Below are 20,034 nucleotides of genomic sequence, written 5' to 3'. Positions count from 1 at the left end.
ATAATGCTAAAGGTCTGTATAGGTGTGATTGCCTTTCAGAACTCATCCTGTGATGGGAAAACTGGCTTTGTGCTTTCCATATCCTTGTCTCTAGTAGTTTCCTCATCCTCTCTGACTCAAGGTTAATGATTAATGGCTCTCAATGTCCACGTGGATTTTTTTTAAAACTACTCTTCATGCATTATCATCTTCCCTCCTAAAGTAAGTTTCTATATAAAGATTTGAAGTATTGAATAACAGCTACTCCAATGGCTGTAGAGCATTGTTTACATTGGTGGGAAGAATGTGCAAATAAACTTTCAGGCCAATTGATTTTGGATGGACAGGAGCACTGTAGATAGAAGGTGGGTTGCATTAACCTCAGCTTGAATTCCATTGCTGTACTCGGGTAGGTCCACTTAAATCTTTATTTGTAGTGTTCTGGATTCCATTAGTGAAAAACACAGGTCTGCTGGTTGGGTTTGTTATAAGCAGGATTTGTTAGGTGAAGTGATACTTTTTAACTATCACAAAAGGAGGGCAATGGGTTTGCATCTGTTGGCTCTGGGTCTGAATTCAAATCATACCAAAGTGACTGAATTCTGAACACCTTTCTTTTTTGAATGGAATAATCTCTACGTTCTGCAGAACCTTGGGTTTGTGGGTGTAAAAAGCAGCTGACGCCTGCCTGAAAGGTCATCAACCTGAAACATTTCCAGCCCTGCCAGTGTCAGACACTGCAACGGCAGGCAGGACAAGAAAATTTGGAGACTTTTAACGGCTCGCTCCACCCACTGGTGTCAGAGCCAGAAAATCCCGTCCTATGTTATTTGACTGGTTTGATGGGGCAGAGGCCAAGAGGAAAATGCCTTCCTAAACAAATTCCTCCTGCTGCCCCAGGCTATACCAATTTCACACCTATGCTCAGAATCCAAGTCAAACAAAACAGGATTGCTAAACTGGTTGGATAAAATCATGGCATATGGAGGCTCCTTTCATTTCAAAAATGAAGATCCAATAAGTTAAATATTTTAACCACTTTGCAACATCCTCAGTATCTTATAGGAGAACTACTGTAAATGTAAGGTCGAGTCCTTTGGTCTACATAAAATCCTTGCATCAAGGACATAGCTGCTGATTAAATCAAAGGAACAATCCCTTTTCAAAGAACATATGAAAATGGATGTAGGAAGAGGGAGATCTGGGAATTCACATAAAGTGAAGAACCTTTTAAAACAAAACTATATGGGATTGATCCTTGGCTTTAGAATCCGAGACATAAAGCACAAAAGCCAGGAAGTTATAAAGGTTTAGGTTAATAGTTGGGCCAGATGGAATATGGTCTAATTCTAGCCACTGCACTTTAGGAAGGATGCCAAGGCCTTAGAGAGGGCGCAGAGCATTTTTTGCTAGAATGGTGCCAGGGATGTGGGACTTCATCTACATGGGAAGACTAGAGAAGCTGGAGTTACCCCTGCATGAAAGTCTGGGACTAAGATGATTGGTCTCTGAAAACCAAAACCATTTCCCTTTGTGCTAGGTATGACTCCACCAGTAGAGGGTTTTCCCACTGATTCACATTGACTTCTGTTTTGCTAGGGCTCCTTGAATGCCATAGTCAAATGTTGCGTTGATGTCAAGGACAGTCATTGTCACCTCATGAGTTCAGCACCTTTGTTCATTTTTGGACTAAGGCTCTAATGAGGTCAGGAGCCGAATGGCTTTAGTTCCCAAACTGAGTCTTGGTGAGCAGGTGATTGCTGAGTAAGTGCTACTTGATAGCACTGTGGACGCACCTTCCATCATTTTTTGCTGATGATAAACAGTAGACTCTTGGGGTAGTAATTAGCTGGATTGGATTTGTCCTGCATTTTGTGGGCAGGACATACCTGGGCAATTTTCCACATTGTTGGGTAGGTGTCAATGTTGTAACTGTACTGGAACAGCTTGGTTAGGGGCGTGGCAAGGTCTGGAGCACAAATCTTCAGTACTACTGCCAGGATGCTGTCAGAGCAAAAGCTGTTGCTATATCCAGTGCCTTTAGCATTTCTTGATACCACATGGAGTGAACCTGTGATGCTGTGGACCTCCTGGAGAGGCCTGAAGCCAGAAGGAAGAGTAGGAAAAGGCACAGTGATGCAGTAAGGCTCAACTTTTGAGAGAAGGTCTACTTTTTCTTTGAGATTCCATACTTTATCTTTGACCTTGATAAGCACAAGAATTCATGAGGGAGAGGAAATAGAATTCATAGCTGCTAAAGGTAACAACTGAGGAATGAAATAAAAATCCAAAGGTTCAAATCCCACAGGTCCAGTTAACACTTGAATGACAAAAGGTGTATAATGAGCAAGTTCTAACTAGCAGTTTTCCTAGTTTGCTCATTATACACCTTTTGCCATTCAAGTGTCAACCATGGCTCAGATAACTCTGAGTCACAAGGTTTTGGGTTCAAGTCCCACTCCAGGGCTTGAGCACAAAACACCAAGGCTGACACTCCAGTTGGATGAGACGTTAAACCAAGGCTCCTGCCCATCCTCTCAGGTGGATGTAAAAGGTCCCACAGCAGGGAAGCTATCCGCAGTGTCCTCACTGATATTTATTCCTCAATCAACACCACATTACATTGCTACTTTTGGGAACTTGCTGTTCACAAATTGGCTATGTTTCCCATATGAAAAAGTACTTCATTGACTGTAAAGTGCTTGTGAAAGGTGCTATATTAATGCAAGTATTTTAAGCCCTGAACAAAACCTGTGCTGCTTCAATTTGTCTCTGAATCAAGCTGCTCTGCTATCCATTCAGGAGGTCACATTTTCCCCAAGGAAATAACACTAACTTACTTTGGAAATTGAGGAAACAAGTATCAGTAGAAACGCTTACCTGGCCTTTACCAGGGTTCTCCTTTGGGACAAGCAGCGACATAACTGGTCCAAACTTCTGACATTCTTCCCTTACATCTTCCACAACGTCTATTTGGAAAAGCAAACTGGATTTTAAATTAAATTCAAATACAGTAATGTGTTTAAAAACAATACCTATTCAAGCTATCCAAGCCGAACCTCATTCTTTCCCAAAATTCTAGCATTACTTAATTGTTTAGAAAATACCTGCCCACAAGTGAAAAAGGTAACACCAACTAACCTTCATATTCTTCACACTGAAGATGGCTATCATCAATAACGTTGAGCAGTCTCAGCACTGGGGTTGGAAGCATTACCAGATCTTCAATATGGGGTGCTATTAGTGAAAATTAACACAGTTCAGCAATCAGTTCATTTCAGCTGTCAGAATTTTAATTAAAAATGCAAAAGTATGAAAAAGTTAATGTTTTTCTGACATGTAAATAGGGAATTATACTGTATCTGAACAACTTTGGGTTGTGAGGGTTCTTCCCAAAAGCAATGGGGAAGGAATGGAAAACTGTCTCAAACACCAATGAAGCCATGCAAATGAATGTTGATTTTTATTGGGTGATGGGAAACAAATTTATATCTTTGCAGTGATATACAGATGTACACCGCGTGTGTAAAACATGCTAAATCAGTTCAGTACACACAGAAATTTTACTTATTCTGTGTTTCTCTATGCTGCCAATTGTGCCAAAACAAAAGGCATTTTCAGACATCTGTTAACAAAAACAGATTTTCTCATTCGCTTTGCCACCATTGTTCAATATTCCATCAGTGCTAACTATGGATAGTTAAGCTGTATAAAAACCAAAGAGACACAAAGAGCAGTTCCTCTACGTCTCTTGGTTCCAATGCAATTTGCAATATAGTCATATTAAATGCAAAATCTAACACTATGTCTCTATAGAAAATTGTAAAATTTTGGACTTTGGGCTCTTAATGACATGAAATAGATGTAGAATACTAAACTTACCAAATGGAATGCTGAAGAAAGGGTTGTATAAAGCATGTTCTGCTGTAGTTCTTTGTGCTGGATCATCATGAAGCATACTATAATTTAAATATTGGGAGGATAAAAAATTGTCAAGTATTATAAAGAGTAAATCATTTAACAGGCAACTATCTACATATTTTTCAATTGGCTGCAAGATTGTCTTGTATCCACAGTGATGTACTCTTACAAATTTCTAAAATCTCTCTATTTACAAATGTCAGGAGTGAAATATCTTTTGTAATATAGCACAATTACTAGGGGAGTGTTGCCATTTTGAAACAGTACTGCATTAAGATTAAAATACATAACAATTCAAGTAGGATTGTTACCCAGTTATGTGAAGATGAAATCTACTTTAACAAGGAGAAAGTCTTATGATCAGAAAGGCCTTTCCTGGCAATTCATAATCACCATTCATGCAACCTGTCACATTTTGGGATTTTTGATCTTTAACCTGCTTCAATTTTGTGACTGAATTGTATTTAAATCACTGTGCCTGATTCCTGAAGTCAAAATTAACAAATAGAAAATCCATCTTCAGCAGAGTTACGTAGATTTTTAAAATAAAACAGAGGGATATGAGCCAGAAGCATGGAGGTGTAAGTTAAAATGTAGATTTTACAATCAGGAGTTTCCCAGAAAGTAATGTAAAGCCAAAAACTATCAATCGGCCCACAGAAAAGACTAAGCACGCAGCTCATTATTTTACCATTTTCAAAGAAATAAATTAGATGCAGCGGTACACAACGGTATAATTAGATACTGGACTATTGTAGTTCAGACACACTGTCGGAGTGACCAGTGCTGCTACATCCAAGAAATATTTAAAAGTATGGTAAGCTTGCAACCGGTAATACATCCTTTTGGTAAGGAATCTATTTTAATAATAGATTGAGCTCATGATCATCAGTGAGTATGCCCAATATGTCTGATAGATTTCAGATTTTAATGGTATATTACACATTAGAAGCAAGTTGTTATTCAGTTACTTTTGAAAATCCTTGTAATTTGAAGCCTTCCTTAGCTTCATTAAATAATTTAATCATAACAGTAAAATTCACATATAATAACTCCTTTGAAGTGCGGTTATGTAAGTTAAATAACTTGGGTCAATTTAAGGTGTAATAAACGTGTTAAGCTTGGCTCAGTGGTAGCACTCTCGCCTCAGAGTTAGGTGGTTCTAGATTAAAGACCCACTCCAGTGTATTGAGCACATAGTCTAGATTGACGGGTGAGTATAATACAGAATACAAGGAATACAAGGCTATGGGCCTAGTGCTGGAAAATGGGATTAGAATAGTTCAGTATTTGCTTGACCGGTGCAGACTCGATGGGCCGAAGGGCCTTTTTCTATGCTGTAGACCTCTATGACTATGACTGAGAAGTGCTGTCCTATTAAAATTTCCAACTTTCATATAAGTTTATTTGAAGATCAGGGAAGTTCTGGTATAAAACCAACACTTAGCCCATAATTATTTTTTTCATTAATGTTGCTTATCCAGTAGTTACCTTACCCACAGGCCCTGCTCCATGAAAATTGGTTGACATATTTGCATACACATCAACAATGATTACACTTCAAAATATTTTACTAGCTATGAAGGATTGGGACATGGTGGACATGAAAATTATATGTAAAAAGATACTTTTAAAGTTCCTATTTTATGGCACTTGTTTCCCAACAACGAATGCTGGTGAATACTAATACGCTGGCTGAACAAACATCAGTAGTCATTCCATTAGGCTTTAGCACCCCCTTTTCACAGTCATGCATAATAATTCCTAACATAAGAAATAGAAGGAGTAGGTTATTTGGCCCTCGAGCCTGATCCGTCATTCAGCACCATAGCTGATCTGATCGCGATTTGTACCTTAACTCTACTTTCCAGCCTGACCCCATAACTCTTGACTCCCTTGTCAATCAAAAATCTGTCTAACTCAGCCTTCAATACATTTAATGACCCAGCCTCCACTCCTCGCTGGGGAAGAGAATTCAAAAGACAAATGACCCCGAGAAGAAATTCCTTATCTCTGTCTTAAATGGGAGACACCTTATGTTTTAACTGTGCCCTTTACTTCTAGATTGCCCTACGAGAGGAAACATCCTTTCAGCATCTACCCTGTCAAGCCCCCTCAGAATCTTGTGTTTCAATAAGATCACCTCTCATTCTTCTAAACACAAGTATAGGCCCAACCTTTCCTCAGCCTAGTGAAGTTCTTCTGAACTGCTTCCAATGCAAATATATCCCTCAAGTAAGGTGACCAAAACTGTACATAGTACACCAGGTGTTCCTGTCCCTAATTAGCCTAAATAAATGTCTGTGCATCTATGGGTCTGTGAAGAAGAACTCGATAAGAAATATTAATCAGTTTTCAGAAAAAATGCTAGTTGTAATGCTCAAGATGCTTAATAAGTATAATTAACCTTTTGATAACATCTCTGAGATGATAAACTGGGATAGCCGAGTAAACCATATCTTTACTTGCAAAAATGGAATCGATGATGGCAGAACTGTTTGCCTAGACAGAATAAAATGGAAACATTTAGATCAAAGCAAAATTCCCAAGCGTAATCAAAACGGTAAAGATTTAGATCATTAATTTTTAAAAACCGTGGAAGAATACTTCTGGTTTTATGGCCCCACATTTTGAGCAATGAAGACTATTTGAGTACGTACCTGTGTAAGAAAAAGGCAAAATTGGGCAGGTTTGTAGGAAATACAGAACACTCTGGCTGATATAAAATTTGGACAATCTCCTTACGACATGAAATGTCAATTCAAACTTTACAGTCCAAAACTGCAAGCGTGAAATTACCACATTAATGCTTGGACATGTGTTCTTCAACTTTATCCCATCAAACAGATTCTCTCTCTCTCCTCTATTCTAACCCTCCCCTCCATGAGTTCCCCATTCGAATAACATAGTAGATGATAAGGAACAGCCAGATCCTTGGCCATCAGTATGAGGGGGAACTGGATATTCTGCATGAAAGATTTTGTATTTTGCTCAGCAGAACTATTTACACTCATTACTAGAAAAAAATAACTTCCAGTGCCATTTTGTAACATGAATGGGTGGGTTAGTTTACTTGCTCTGACACTTGCATAAATGTAACTCCAACAAGCTGCCAGGAGGTGCCAAGCAACAGCGATTTCTGTCTTTCTGGTAGAAGTATTTCAGTTCCCACGATGGTGACGCTGAGTTCAAGAACTGGAGTAAATTTGGGGATACAAACTCCTTGAGTTACAACTTTGCCATACAGTATATGAGGGGATGACAAAGTTTGCAACGTTTATTCAACATTAACAAAGCAAAAGTTTTGCTGCTAAGGAGGTACGAATACTACGGCCTGGATTTCAGAGTCAGAGAAAAAGCTGACAAAGACCTAGCAATCATTGTAGCATGAATTTCCCCTTTCCCCATGCCAATCGTGCTGAAGAATTTTCTCCCAGACTGTAAACGAGATGGTAAAAGCTCTTAAATGTTTTAATTAAATGAAAAATTTTAAACAGAGCAAAATAAATGATTGGGGAATTTATATGGCATTAACATACAAACTGAAAGAGCATAAACTTAAAATTCACATCTTAATTTTATCATAATGGGGAAATTTGAAATTCAGATAAAAAATCAGTTTTTTTTCAGGGACAATGAGGCTGTTTGTGGATTTTATGGACATTTTAAGTAATTATTTACAACTCATTGAACAAGGTGTACCTTTTTCAAGGCTTGTTATAATGAGACCATTAGTATAAATGGGCAGGTTTTAGTCAGTTCAGTGATTCCCATTTGATTACAGTCTGGGGGACTTCAATAGTGAAACCTACGCTGAAGCATAGAATCGCTGACAACAACTTCTGGACTTCCGTGTTTAACTGCACACGTGTGGACTTTAGAAGTTGCTGTCAGTTTCAGAGAAGTAAGATGGCAAATGTTGACAGTTCCACCCCACTTCTACAGCAAAATCTGGCCATTATCTTGAGGGAACGAAAAGAGGTCTGTGGTGCCAAACTGGCAGAATGAGAACTATGCTTGGATTACTGCCATAATTTTGTAGATCTCTAATTTTAAAATGGGACTATTTGTCACACTTTTCTGTATTTATTGTTATACATCTAGCCTCAAGGATTAAAGTGTCATGATTTGAACAAAGTACTTGCAACCAGTGAACTCTTGGGATGTTCTATTCCACCTCAGCCTGGTGGGTCTCAAATTTTAAATCTGCAGTTCTGATCAAGACTGTTTATTTCTTGCTACAATTTTTTGGATGTATTGTTGAATTGGGTCACCTTGTAATCAAAGCTGCAAGGAAACATACTATCTTGCATTTTTAAAATTGATAAAGCTCTCGTCTGTATAAAACATGCTTTCTATTTTGGTGGAAACCTGGATTGCTTAAAGCACTTGCATAAGGCAAGGCCATTTTCTCTCCTGTCACCCAAGAGGCCATGATTTTTTGCAGTCATCTAATGCCCACTTCAGACACATTGGATCGGTGTGGTCAATGTACTCAGGAAAATAACAGCCATCTTTAAAGGGATCGCTGGAAAAAAAACACTTGGAAGCTAACGCGAAAGGGTTTTCTTTAATTAAACATGCCTGAATATGCAGCCAAAAGGAATGAAGATGCTCCTCCTGACTCCATATTCAAAATGTTGCTGCCCACAACTGCTCACATAATTACACCTCATCTGTTAACTTGTGGACATGTGCACAAAGGTGGCATGAAGCTGAAGGGAAATGAAGTACGTTCTCCTTTCTCCCACCCAACCCCTAAATTCTCAATTAATCTAGCCCTTGTTTTGTAAACTGAGCACATGGTTGGTGGGATGAAATTGCCTCCGTTTACACAAAATTTACAGCACAGGAACTGGCTGTTTGATCCAACTGGCCGTTGCTGGTTTATTTTAAATTTCAATTTCTGAATGATGTAAAGCACTTTGATTTGAAACATTAGTATTTTACAGCTTATTTTAAATGTCATTGCCTAATTACTTTTCCGATAAATTGTTTGGCTCTTACCTTCCATTGTGGAGATTTGATGGTCTCCTTCAGTTTTATTCCTGAGAACATTTCTAGCAAAATTATTCCAAGGCTCCAAACATCAACTGCTGTTGTGCATTCTGTATTACTTTCCAAGCCCATCTGGGCTAAGATATTATGTAACTCTGCTTCGGGAGCTCTATAACCATCTGTCTGAATATATTTTACATCCTGTATAGAGTAAACAAAAAACTTAGAATTATGAAGAAGTCAGTTTAATAGCTCTACCCTCAAGTGGGCAATTCCAGTAGCCCTTTAAACAGGCTATTGCATTTATGTATTTTGATAGTGCTCCTTTGAAGCACCTTAAGTCATTTTACTATGTTAAGGTGCTAAATAAACATTGCTTAAGCAGTTTCTATGGCACATGGACAGTTAATTTCTTAGGCATTGAATCATGCAACATTCATTAGCTTTTTGACAATATCCACCACTTAAAAGTTTAAACTGTGCTTGTATATTACAATTTTACTTGGAGGATGCATTCGATCTCATTTGTTGCACTGATTTGTAATTACTTAAAATATCTGGTTAGTAGAATCTAAGTTGTTCATACTCATCATTTCATTCACAGTGATGTCAAGTGATTCAGTTTCAAGGGGAAATAATTCCTCAATGATTAATGCAGCAAACAACTGAAATCTTTGAATCCCATGAAATGTGAACATCAAATTTTATTGCTGCTACTTATTCAGTGTACACATTGTCCCCATGAGTTGCCAAGTTCTAGAAATGTCAGTTCCTAACACCCTCCTCCTCTTGACTTTTTTAATATATAAAATGCAACTTTTCTAACCTGTCATCTATTCCAATACAGAGTACTAAAATCGTTGCTTGAAACATTTTTTAGAGCTGCAACCTGATTGCTGAATTCTATATGGTTTAAGATGCTGTGGGAAATGTAAAGCTGTGTATTGAAGTGCAATTCTGGAAATTCTGCATTATGTATCAGTGCTTACGATCATGTTGAAACTGCCAAAATTTCTGCAGGTCAGAGTTACATGTTCCCTTACATCCTGTGAATCAGTTGCTACACCTTGCCTACAAGGGCAGAAAAGGGAGTGACAGATCAGGGAACTTCTCTGCAAATAGTTAAAAGTTAGCTGGAAATGACTACACTTTGTATTTAATCAGTCTGGTTACATGTTTGGTGTCAAGAGCAGAACAAGTGTTTTTTTTAAATTTATGTTTTCAAACATTTATACTCCACTCCTACATTAATGAATCTGGCTTCATAATTTACCTGATTTCCTTCTTGGAAACTAAGTCCAAAGTCAATGAGTTTAAAGCATTCATCTTCCGCACTCCAGAGGATATTACATGGTTTGAGGTCTGCATGTACGTAACCCTCTCGGTGTATAAAAGCTAGTGCATTCAGAACATCCCGAGCACAGTGCTGGATCATCCACATTGAATGGCCTCGATTAATGGAGTGTAGCAGCAGCTCAGAGACACTGACATCCAACAATTCCAGCAAAATGCAGTTACAACGTTGGTTCGTGTAGGACAAGTTAGAAAATCTCCCGTACAAAGTCACTGGAAGTATAAAGAGGAAAATATGAATTAAATCACATGGAACAATAGGGATTACAATTACTGCTTGTTGTTGTTTGCAACTATTGCTTCAAGGTTTCTACTCATTAGTAACAACATTGAGCATAGGAAATGTGAAACTAACTCCAAACTACCAGTTATTCTCCACACTGTCTGGAAATCATTTGAAGCAAAAAGTCTTTGGGTCTACCAGACCTGTTACTTTGCCAATGTTTGATAGCATGCTTGCTAACATCTGCATTTGTATAAACTGGCAACATAGTGAATATTTGCTTTTTGGAGGTCATGGTTAATCTTGAAGTACAAATATTTCAGAGTAATCTTCCAAAATAAGTTTCTAAATAAGTACACAACTGTTACACCCGGGTACGCTGTGGCATAGTGGTATCGACACTGGACTAGTATTCCAGAGACCCAGGTTCGAATCCCACCACAGCAGAACCATTGCTGATTGTCGTAAAAACCAATCTAATATCCTTTAGGGAAGGAAATCTGCTGTCCTTTCCTGATTTGGCCTCCATGTGACTCCAGACCCACAGCAATGTGGTTGACTCTTAAATGCCCTCTGGCAATTAGGGACGTGCAATAAATGCTGCCCTAATCAGCGATGCCCACATCCCAAGAATGAATAAAGCCTATAGTACTATCTACTTAGAGTGAGTGTTGCTGCCCTTAGCGCTTGCTTTCGAAAAATTAAGTAAATGCAGTGCTATGTATCCAACAAAGAATTGCTTGAAGAAAATGCTGAGCTAATTGTACAGGGAAGATATAGTCTTTTCTGATTAGTTGATTCAGGTTACTTCAATAATTTTGGTCATTTGAATTCTCTCTCTCAAAAGCTTTGGCCCTATTTGAAGTGAGGCAAACAGTGGAGAAAGGCAGCTAGCCATGTGTTCCCATGGGTAGAAAGCTTCTCCAACAAAGCTCAACAAATCCACAAGAGAAACTGTCATCATTGGAGCAGGTTAAAATCAATAGTGAAGTTGGCACTTGGAGATAGCACTTTTTATTTAAAACTGAACAGTGTCCACATTTATCTACAAAAGTACTTCTCCAATTTAGAAAAAAAAACTTTTAGTGCATTTTCATGTCCCTTGACCATCCCACATCATTTCAGTTTGTTGGCAAATGCCGCAGTCAATTTGCACTTAGGCAATGACCTGTATAACCAATTAACCTGTCAGTGATGTTGAATGAGGTCAAAATGTTGGCCAAAACAACTGCCCCTGCCCCTCTTCGATAGCACCTTGGGATCTTTTACACCCACCTGAATGCCTGTTTGATGTCTGAAGGTGTAGCACTCCATCTGCAATGCTCAGGTTTCAATTCAGCAATGAGTTGTTAACTTGGGACTTTGACTAAAAATAAGGGTTGTATCACTGAGGTGATATCAATTCCTTTTGATACGTTTATCCATATCATGAAGAAATTAAATAGAAGTCATTGCTAAGTATATTAATTTTTCAATTAAAAGATCCTCATCATACCTTCTGGCCCTCTCCCATTTTAGAACTTCTATTCTCCATTTTTAAGCATCAGATGGACTTACTTACTAAAGCTTGCAGTTTGCAGTATCCAAGGAATGCTGTATGGCCATCTTTCAGATGATAAACTGAACTTATTCAAATAGGTACTATCTGAAGGGAATTAAGTCATCCTCCTGATATTCTTCTCTCAGCCAACAACCACCTGATTTTTTTAAAACATAAACAGAAACAGAAATACCTGGAAAAACTCAGCAGGTCTGGCTGTTCTGTTCAACAGTTCTGTTGAAGGGTCATGAGGACTCGAGATGTCAACTGTGCTCTCCTCCGCCGATGCTGCCAGACCTGCTGAGTTTTTCCAGGTATTTCTGTTTCTGTTTTTATTTTTGATTTCCAGCATTTGCAGTTTTTTGCTTTTATACCTGATTTTTTTATATTTGTCCATGGGACGTGGGCATCACTGGCTCGACCAGCATTTATTGCCCTTGAGAAGGTCAGTTGCTTTCTTGAACTGCTGCAGTCCATGTGTTGCAGGAACACCCATTGTGCTGCTAGAAAGGGAGTTTACGGATTTTGACCCACTGACAGTCAAAGAATGGTGATATGGTTCCAAGTCAGGATGGTGTGTGATTTGTCTTTCTACGTAGTACAGGTTGCAGATTTGGAAGGTGCTGTTGAAGAAGCCTTAGTGAGTTGCTGCAGTGCATCTTGTAGATGGTACACACTGCTGTCACTGTGCATCGATGGTGAAGGCAGTGAATGTTTAAGGTGGTGGATGAGGTGCCAATCAAGTTGGCTGCTTTGTCCTGGATGGTGTCAAGCTTCTTGAGTGTTGCTGGAGTTGCAGTCATTCAGGCAAGTGGAGAGTATTCCATCATACTCCTGACTTGTGCCTTGTAGATGGTGGCAGGTTTTGGGGAGTCAGGTGGTGAGTTACTCTCCACAGGATTCCCCGCCTCTGACCTGCTCTTGTAGCCACAGTATTTTTATGGCTTGTCCAGTTCAGTTTCTGGTCAATGGTAACCCCCAGGATGTTGATGGTGGGGGACTCAGCAATGGTAAGGCCATTGAATGTCAAGGGAGATGGTTGGATTCTCTCAAGTTGGAGACTTGGCACTTATCAGTCCAAGTCTCAATGTTGTCCAGGTTTTGCTGCATTTGGACAAAGACTGCTTCAGTGTCTGAGGGGTCGCAAATGGTGCTGAGCATTGTGCAATCATCAGCAAACATCCCCACTTCTGACCTTATGATGGAAGGTAGGTCATTGGTTAAGCAGCTGAAGATGGTTGGGCCTAGGACACTACCCTGAGGAACCTGACTAATATCCGTTGATTTTTAGTTTGCAAAAGATTGTCTAATTGGAAAAATTGTTGGAAGCCTAGTTGCACTTGTTTACATCATTTTTAAAATATCACTCAAAAACAAATCCCACCAGACTGGTCAGCTAAAATCCACTCCTGAAGCAATTCACCAAGTTAGTTTCATAATATTGGAGCTCTTTAGCTTTACTTTAGATAGTTGCCACCCATTTTCCAATTCTTCAGATTAGGCTAATAGCTCTGTAGCAGTAGGTATAGATCAGTCAACCTTTGTCAATACGAAAACCATGTCTGCCAATTGGCAGTCTGTCAGAACATTTTTGGTGCCGACTCTCATTATCATCAGAAATTTATTCTCATTTGTGTAGTTCATCCCTGTTAGGGATTTGCTGTTCTTAAACTTACTTAGAAACTCACTGCCAAAGGCCCAGAGCACATATAGTGCCTGATTTGTGTGCTCCTGGTTTTAAAAATTCAAAATAATATTCATTTAGTATATTTTATACCGCCTGCCATTCTCAGTCAACTCCACACGAGCCCTTAAGGTTTTGACCTCACCCCTCTGTTACTGTTTCAATGTTGGGGAATTTTTTGCTGGAAAAACTCAGCAGGTATGGCAGTATCTGTGGAGAGTTAACATTGTGTCCAATATGTCAGTCTTGTTGGACTCGAAGCATTAACTTTGTTTCTCTCCACAGATGCTACCAGATCTGCTAGAAAGCACTGCTTTTATCTTAAATCTCCAGCAACCACAGTAATTTGTTTTTGCTGTTTTTTAAACCTGCTGCTAGAACATTCCTTTCTTTCTCATTTATAATCTTAAATTTGATAAACTCACAATCTTCTCTTTAAGCTTTGAGAATCTTGGTTTTTCCTGATCCCTCTCATTTTCCTTAATCCACTTTTGTCCCTACTGCATTTAGATACTTACTTGCTCAGCATCCCTTATGTCTTATGAACAATATCCAGTTAGCCTTATGTCTCAGTTACATTCTATTGTCTATTACTAAGTTCAACAGCAGTGTGGGACTAGCTGAGTTTTTCTCTTGCAGAGAGGTGGCACGGGCATGGCGGGCCATATAACCACCTCCTGTGATGTAACCATTCTACGATTCTATTCTATTGTGGTTTGACTACAGACCTATGCTATGTTAGTGAAAGCTACTGGGCCATAATTATGACCAAGCAGTTCACTGTGTACATTTAACAGCATTTCTCAGACTGTCTTGCTACACTTGGACAAGGTCTGCTGTAATTAGCTTAGTCTGTTAAAAAACATTGTATGTGTAATACGCTGTAGCTCAGTCTTGCAATAAAGGCCAGAGGACAAGTAGGTGACCCTCTAGAAAGAGTAAATTTGCTGATTTAATTGCAATGTTTTTCAGGTGTTTTCAATGCCCAGAAGAAGTAAAGATTGTGTAAAATCATGACGAAGCTTCCTAGATGCGAGTGCAATTATTAAGTATTAGTTGAATATGGGGGCTAGGGGCCCATTTCTCTGCTCTGTAGGGCATATGGAATGCAGCCGACTAACTGAGTGAAGACTTGGAATTTGGTGAAGGGGGAGAAGGAGTTGTTCGTTTCCCCTTTCTAATCCTATAGAATTTGGTTCTTGCTCTATTTCAGGGAAAGGAGCTAGCTGTTTGGCGAATATCTGGTAAGTTGGTGAGTTCTCTTCTATCCCTAAGGTTTAAAATACTACACAATTTGGTGGTAAAGTTAATAAAATATATAAGAAAGGAACCATAAGTGATTAATATAATTAAGTAATTATTTAAAACACATTAAGGATGCCATGACAGGTGATGTGTCAAGGCTGCAGCATGTGGGAGCTCCTGGATAACATTGAGATTCAGGCCAAACACATCTGCGTTAAGTGTTTGCGGCTTGAGCAACTTTGGCTCAGAGTCATTGAGCTGGAGGCTGAGCTGCAGACACTGCGACACATCAGGGAGGGGAAGTTACCTGCATGCTTTATACCAGGAGGCAGTCACATCACTTAGGATAGGGTCTACTGGCAGGAGAGTGTAACTGCAAGTGAGGCGGGTAAGGGGACCCAGAGGGCAGGAGTGTGAGCTTCCACAATTGTCCAATAGGTTTGAGGTGTTCTCAGCTTATTTGGATGAGAGTGGGGGATGCAGGATGGATGAATAAACTGACCATGGTACAGGAAGCCATCCAAGTGGGGGGAACAAAAAGGAATATAGTGGTAGTGGGGGACTGTATAGTTCTCTGTAGCAAAGAGCGAGAGTCCAGATGGCTTTGTTGCCTACCCGGTGCCAGGGTTCGGGGCATTTGCTCTGGGCTGGACAAGAACTTGCAGTGGGAGGGGAGGATCCAGTGGTCATGGTCCATGTAGGTACCAACGACATAGGCATGATGAGGAAGGAGGCTCTGCATAGTCAGTTTGATGAACTTGGCACTAAATTAAGAACCTCAAAGGTAATAATTTCTGGATTATTACCTGAGCCATGTGCAAACTGGCATAGGACAAATAAGATTAGAGAAATTAATGTGTGGCTCAAGGACTGGTGTGGGAGAAGTGAGTTCCAGTTTGTGGGGCACTGGCATCAGTATTGGGGAAAATGGGATCTGTACCATTGCAGCAGTCTACACCTGAACTGTGCTGGGGCTGGTGTCCTCCTAACTAGGGAAGTAGAATACTTAAATACTTAAAGGGGGCAAGGGATCAAATTTGGGAAGATGTGGTAAAACAAAAAGTGGAGACAAGGCAAGAGAGACAGGTATTAATATGGGAAATGATAGACTGTGACAGGAAGGGACAGAGTACACAAATCTAAGCGTATATCAGCAGATAAAGCTAGATGTCTTAAAAATAATAAAAGGGCAAAACTAAAGGCTCTGTATCTAAACACATGTAGCATTTGAAATAAAACATATGAACTAATAGCACAAATAGAAATAAATAAGTGTGATCTGATAGCCATTACAGAGACATGGCTACAGGGACATAGATTGGGACCTGAATATTGAAGGGTATGTGACATTTAGGAAGGGCAGGAAATTAAGAAAAGGTGGAAGGTGGCTCTGTTAGTTAATGATGGTATTAGAGAGGGATGACCCAAGTTCAGGAAACCAGGATGTAGAAGCCGTTTAGGTTGAGATGAGGAATGATAAAGGCAAGACGTCACTTGTGGGAGTGGTGTACTGGCTTCCCTAATTGTAACTACACAATAGGACAGAGAATAAAAGAAGGGATAATAAGAGCTTGCCAGAAAGGTACAGCAATAATCATGGGGGATTTTATCTACATATAGACTGGAAAAATCAGATGGGCAAAGGTAGTGTAGTTGAAGAGTTCATAGAATGTTTTCGGGATAGTTTCTTAGAACAGCACGTTCTGGAGCCAACCAGAGAGCAGGCTATACTAGACCTGGTATTAAGCAACAAGATAGGATTAATTGATAATCTCCAAGTGAAGGCACTCCAGATAGCAGCGATCATAATATGATTGAATTTTACATTCATTTTGAGGGAGAAACAAGTGCTTCCAAGACTAGTATTTTAAACTTGAAGAAGGGCAATTATGAGGCCATGAAAGTAGAGCTAGCTAAAGTGAAAGGTAGGTAGGAAAGTAAATTGTGAAGAGGACGTAAGGAGGCAAGTGACATAGATAGGTTAAGTGAGTGGGCAAAGATCTGGCAAATGGAGTATAATGTGGGCAAATGTGAGATCGTTCATTTTGGCAGGAAGAATGAAATAGCTTATTATCTAAATGGTAAGAGATTGCAGAGCTTTGAGATTCAGAGGGATCTGGGTGTCCTAGTGCATGAGTCGCATCAGGTAATTAGGAAAGCTAATAGAATGTTATCATTTATTGTGAGGGGAGCTAATTATAAAAGTAGAGAGGTTATGCTTCATTGTATAGTGCATTGGTGAGACCACATCTGGAGTATTGTGTACAGTACTGGTCTTCTTTACAGAAAGATGTAAATGTGTTAGGAGCAGTTCGGAGAAGGTTTACTAGATTAATGCCAGGAATGGGTGGGTTGCCTTAGGAGTTGAATGGATGGACAAGTTAGGCTTGAATCCACTGGAATTTAGGAGAGGATGTAAGGCGACTTAATTGAAACCTTTAAGATCCTGAGGGGTCTTGGCAGGGTGGATGTGGAGAGGATGTTTCCTCTTGTGGGAGAATCTAGAACTAGAGGGAGGGGGTCACTGTTTAAAAATAAGGGGTCACTCATTTGAGAGAGAGATGAGGAGAATATTTTTGCTCTCAGAGGGTTGATTGCCTTTGGAACTCTTCCTCAAAAGGCAGTGGAAACAGAGTCTTTGAATATTTCTAAGGCAGAGTTAGATCGATTCTTGATCAACAAGGTGGTGAAAGGTTATCGGGGTAGGCAGGAATGTGGGGTTGCAGTTACATTCAGATCAGCCATGATCTTATTGAATGGGGGAAGCAGACTCAAGGGGCCGAGTGGCCTACTCCTACACCTAATTCGTATGCACGAATATAACTTCCTGGAATTAGCCCTTTTATCAACTCATCCCTCCCCAAGAGCAGGCTGGCTTTAGACCCCAACGCGGTTGCTGTGGGCAAGTTCTTGCTATCACCACAAGCACCGAGGGTGGTTTTCATTGCAAGCTCAAGACTGGAGCCGCTTTCATAGATCAGCCTACGATACTGTGTGGAAACATGGGTTGATGCTCAAATTGTCCCTACTGCTGCCTTGCGCCAAACTACACTGGCTGCTGTGGACATTTGAGCAACAGAAGGATGATGGTCTATCTACGAGACAAAATCAGCACTCCAAGAACACTCAACAACAGTATCCCAGAGGGCAGTGTCCTGGCACCGACACTTTTAACATCTATGTAAGTTGACATGCCCACCACATCATCACGAAATTTATTTACGCCGACATTATTGCCTTGACAACTCAGGCAAATTTTTTCTAGGATATGGAAGTCACACTAAACTCTGGCCTGCCAAAAATAGCTGAAGATTTCTACACATGGAGTCTGCAACCAAGCCCAGCCAAATCCCATTCTCTGCATTCCACCTTGAAAATCACAAGGCACACAACACCCTAAATGTCACTTTTTGTGGCGAAAAAGTGCACAACCTGACCCCTTACTATCTTGGAGTGACCCTTGACTGCTCCCTAACTTACCCTCACCCCCTCCGAAAGACTGCCGAAAAGAAAGACACAAGTGAACGTCATCCGCCAGTTCTCCAGCAAAAACTGGGGTGCAAAAACCAACATTGTTTGCAACTGTGCTGTAGCTCTGGTCTTCCTGACAGCTGATTACGGTGCACCCCTATGGGCCTTGAGTTGTCACAACAAACTCACTGACACACAACTTCACTCAGTAATGAGGATAATCTCTGGAACTCAGATCATATCCAGTTCAGTGGTTAGCAATCCTCTCAAATATCACCCCTCTCTCCATTCGATAGGGCACAACAACACGCAGTGAAGTAACTCATATCAGCAACAACTTGGACCTCCCCTTCCATAGAGACCTTCAAGATCCCATAACTCACCACATGGTTCTACCAAACCCTCTCTGGACACGAACTGAACATCTTCAATTCCTTAACACTGATGAAACTTGGAGAAAGCTTGGACTTAAACAGCCCCCCAAATAAACACACTGCCTCCGACCCAACATCTCAATAACCAGGCTTCAATCTCCCTCGGACATGGCTGATGTGTCCACCTGATGTACAAATGGCACCTCAAAGCTTTGCCTGGCCGAGACTGCGCAAACCCTGGCCAAACTATGGAGCACATTACAACATCTTGTCCTCGACTCTAGTTTGCGGATGACATCCTGGAGTTATGCTTGCTCTCCAGCAGGGCATTGTACTGGTTAGGAATTTGACATTAAAACTGGGACGACAGCTTCTGCCCCAAAAGCCATACGAAAGAAGGAGGTGGTGAAAATGTACAATGGTCCTTGATGCAATTTATTATTCTATGTGGGAAAATTTAGTTTCAAGTTGTTTGCAACTGGTGGTAAAGGCAGCTCAAGCCCTCACATTCACTTTGGTCAGTGTCAATATGGAAGTGGAATGTGCTGGATGGAAACATTTCTCCTGAATATGGTTCACCAATAAGAATATGCACCTTTCATTAAAAATGCAGAGCTATAGGTTGTAAATGGAGCTGCTGGGGCCCCGAGTTCACTGGAAAAATGCATCAAAAATAGTGAAATTAGAACAGAAATTAAAATGGAATGTGTAGTACGAAGAGCGATTTCATTGAAATGCTGTTAAACGTCTGATAAATGTAATGTCATTCCCTTCACACTCAATTATTTAGGTAGCAGAGAAATTTTCACCATTATAGCTGCTGACTTCATTCTGTTACTTTGGTTCTCTGTAGCTTTCATTGGCTGTAAAACACTGAGTGCATGAAAGTGCTATAAAAATGCAAGTTATTTTTTTTTCAGGAAACAAAACCTACCAAGACCACCCCCACCATGCCAATACAAAGGCCCAGAATTTACAGTAAAGCTTCGGGCTCGACTTTAAGAGTCAAAGCAGCTGCGCCTTGCCCAATTTGCCTGTAAACAGTTTACACCAAAACACAACGCACAGCATTTCTTGATCACTTCCACAATCCTGGCTCTCATTGCCAAAACCCCATTTAACTCAACACTGCTTCCAAAAGGTGCTTAAATGTAAGTATATTTCATTTATGTCAGTTTTGAAAAGCTGCAAACTTATTCCTAAAAGGTTAGGTGCAATTGAACCTGACGGTACCCTTCTGATACTT

At 40.1% G+C, this 20,034-nt stretch overlaps 1 protein-coding gene across 3 annotated transcripts in view; it reads right to left on the bottom strand.

Moving 5' to 3' along the window:
* Positions 1 to 20,034, bottom strand: part of uhmk1 (U2AF homology motif (UHM) kinase 1) — a 142,656-nt gene that overhangs the window by 119,922 nt on the left and 2,700 nt on the right. For all 3 annotated transcript variants that reach the window (XM_078561758.1, XM_078561759.1, XM_078561757.1), the window contains exons 2-7: positions 10,172 to 10,464; positions 8,908 to 9,099; positions 6,308 to 6,402; positions 3,862 to 3,938; positions 3,121 to 3,216; positions 2,860 to 2,948 (exon numbers count right to left, since the gene is read on the bottom strand). In XM_078561758.1, coding sequence (XP_078417884.1) covers positions 2,860 to 2,948; positions 3,121 to 3,216; positions 3,862 to 3,938; positions 6,308 to 6,402; positions 8,908 to 9,099; positions 10,172 to 10,464 — 842 coding nt within the window. The remainder of the gene's footprint in view (positions 1 to 2,859; positions 2,949 to 3,120; positions 3,217 to 3,861; positions 3,939 to 6,307; positions 6,403 to 8,907; positions 9,100 to 10,171; positions 10,465 to 20,034) is intronic.

The sequence above is a fragment of the Cetorhinus maximus genome, chromosome 17 (assembly GCF_964194155.1).
Source record: "Cetorhinus maximus chromosome 17, sCetMax3.hap1.1, whole genome shotgun sequence".
NCBI classification, from domain to species: domain Eukaryota; kingdom Metazoa; phylum Chordata; class Chondrichthyes; order Lamniformes; family Cetorhinidae; genus Cetorhinus; species Cetorhinus maximus.
Note: the sequence above shows the minus strand (reverse complement) of the source record. Positions and strands in the feature narration are given on the sequence as shown.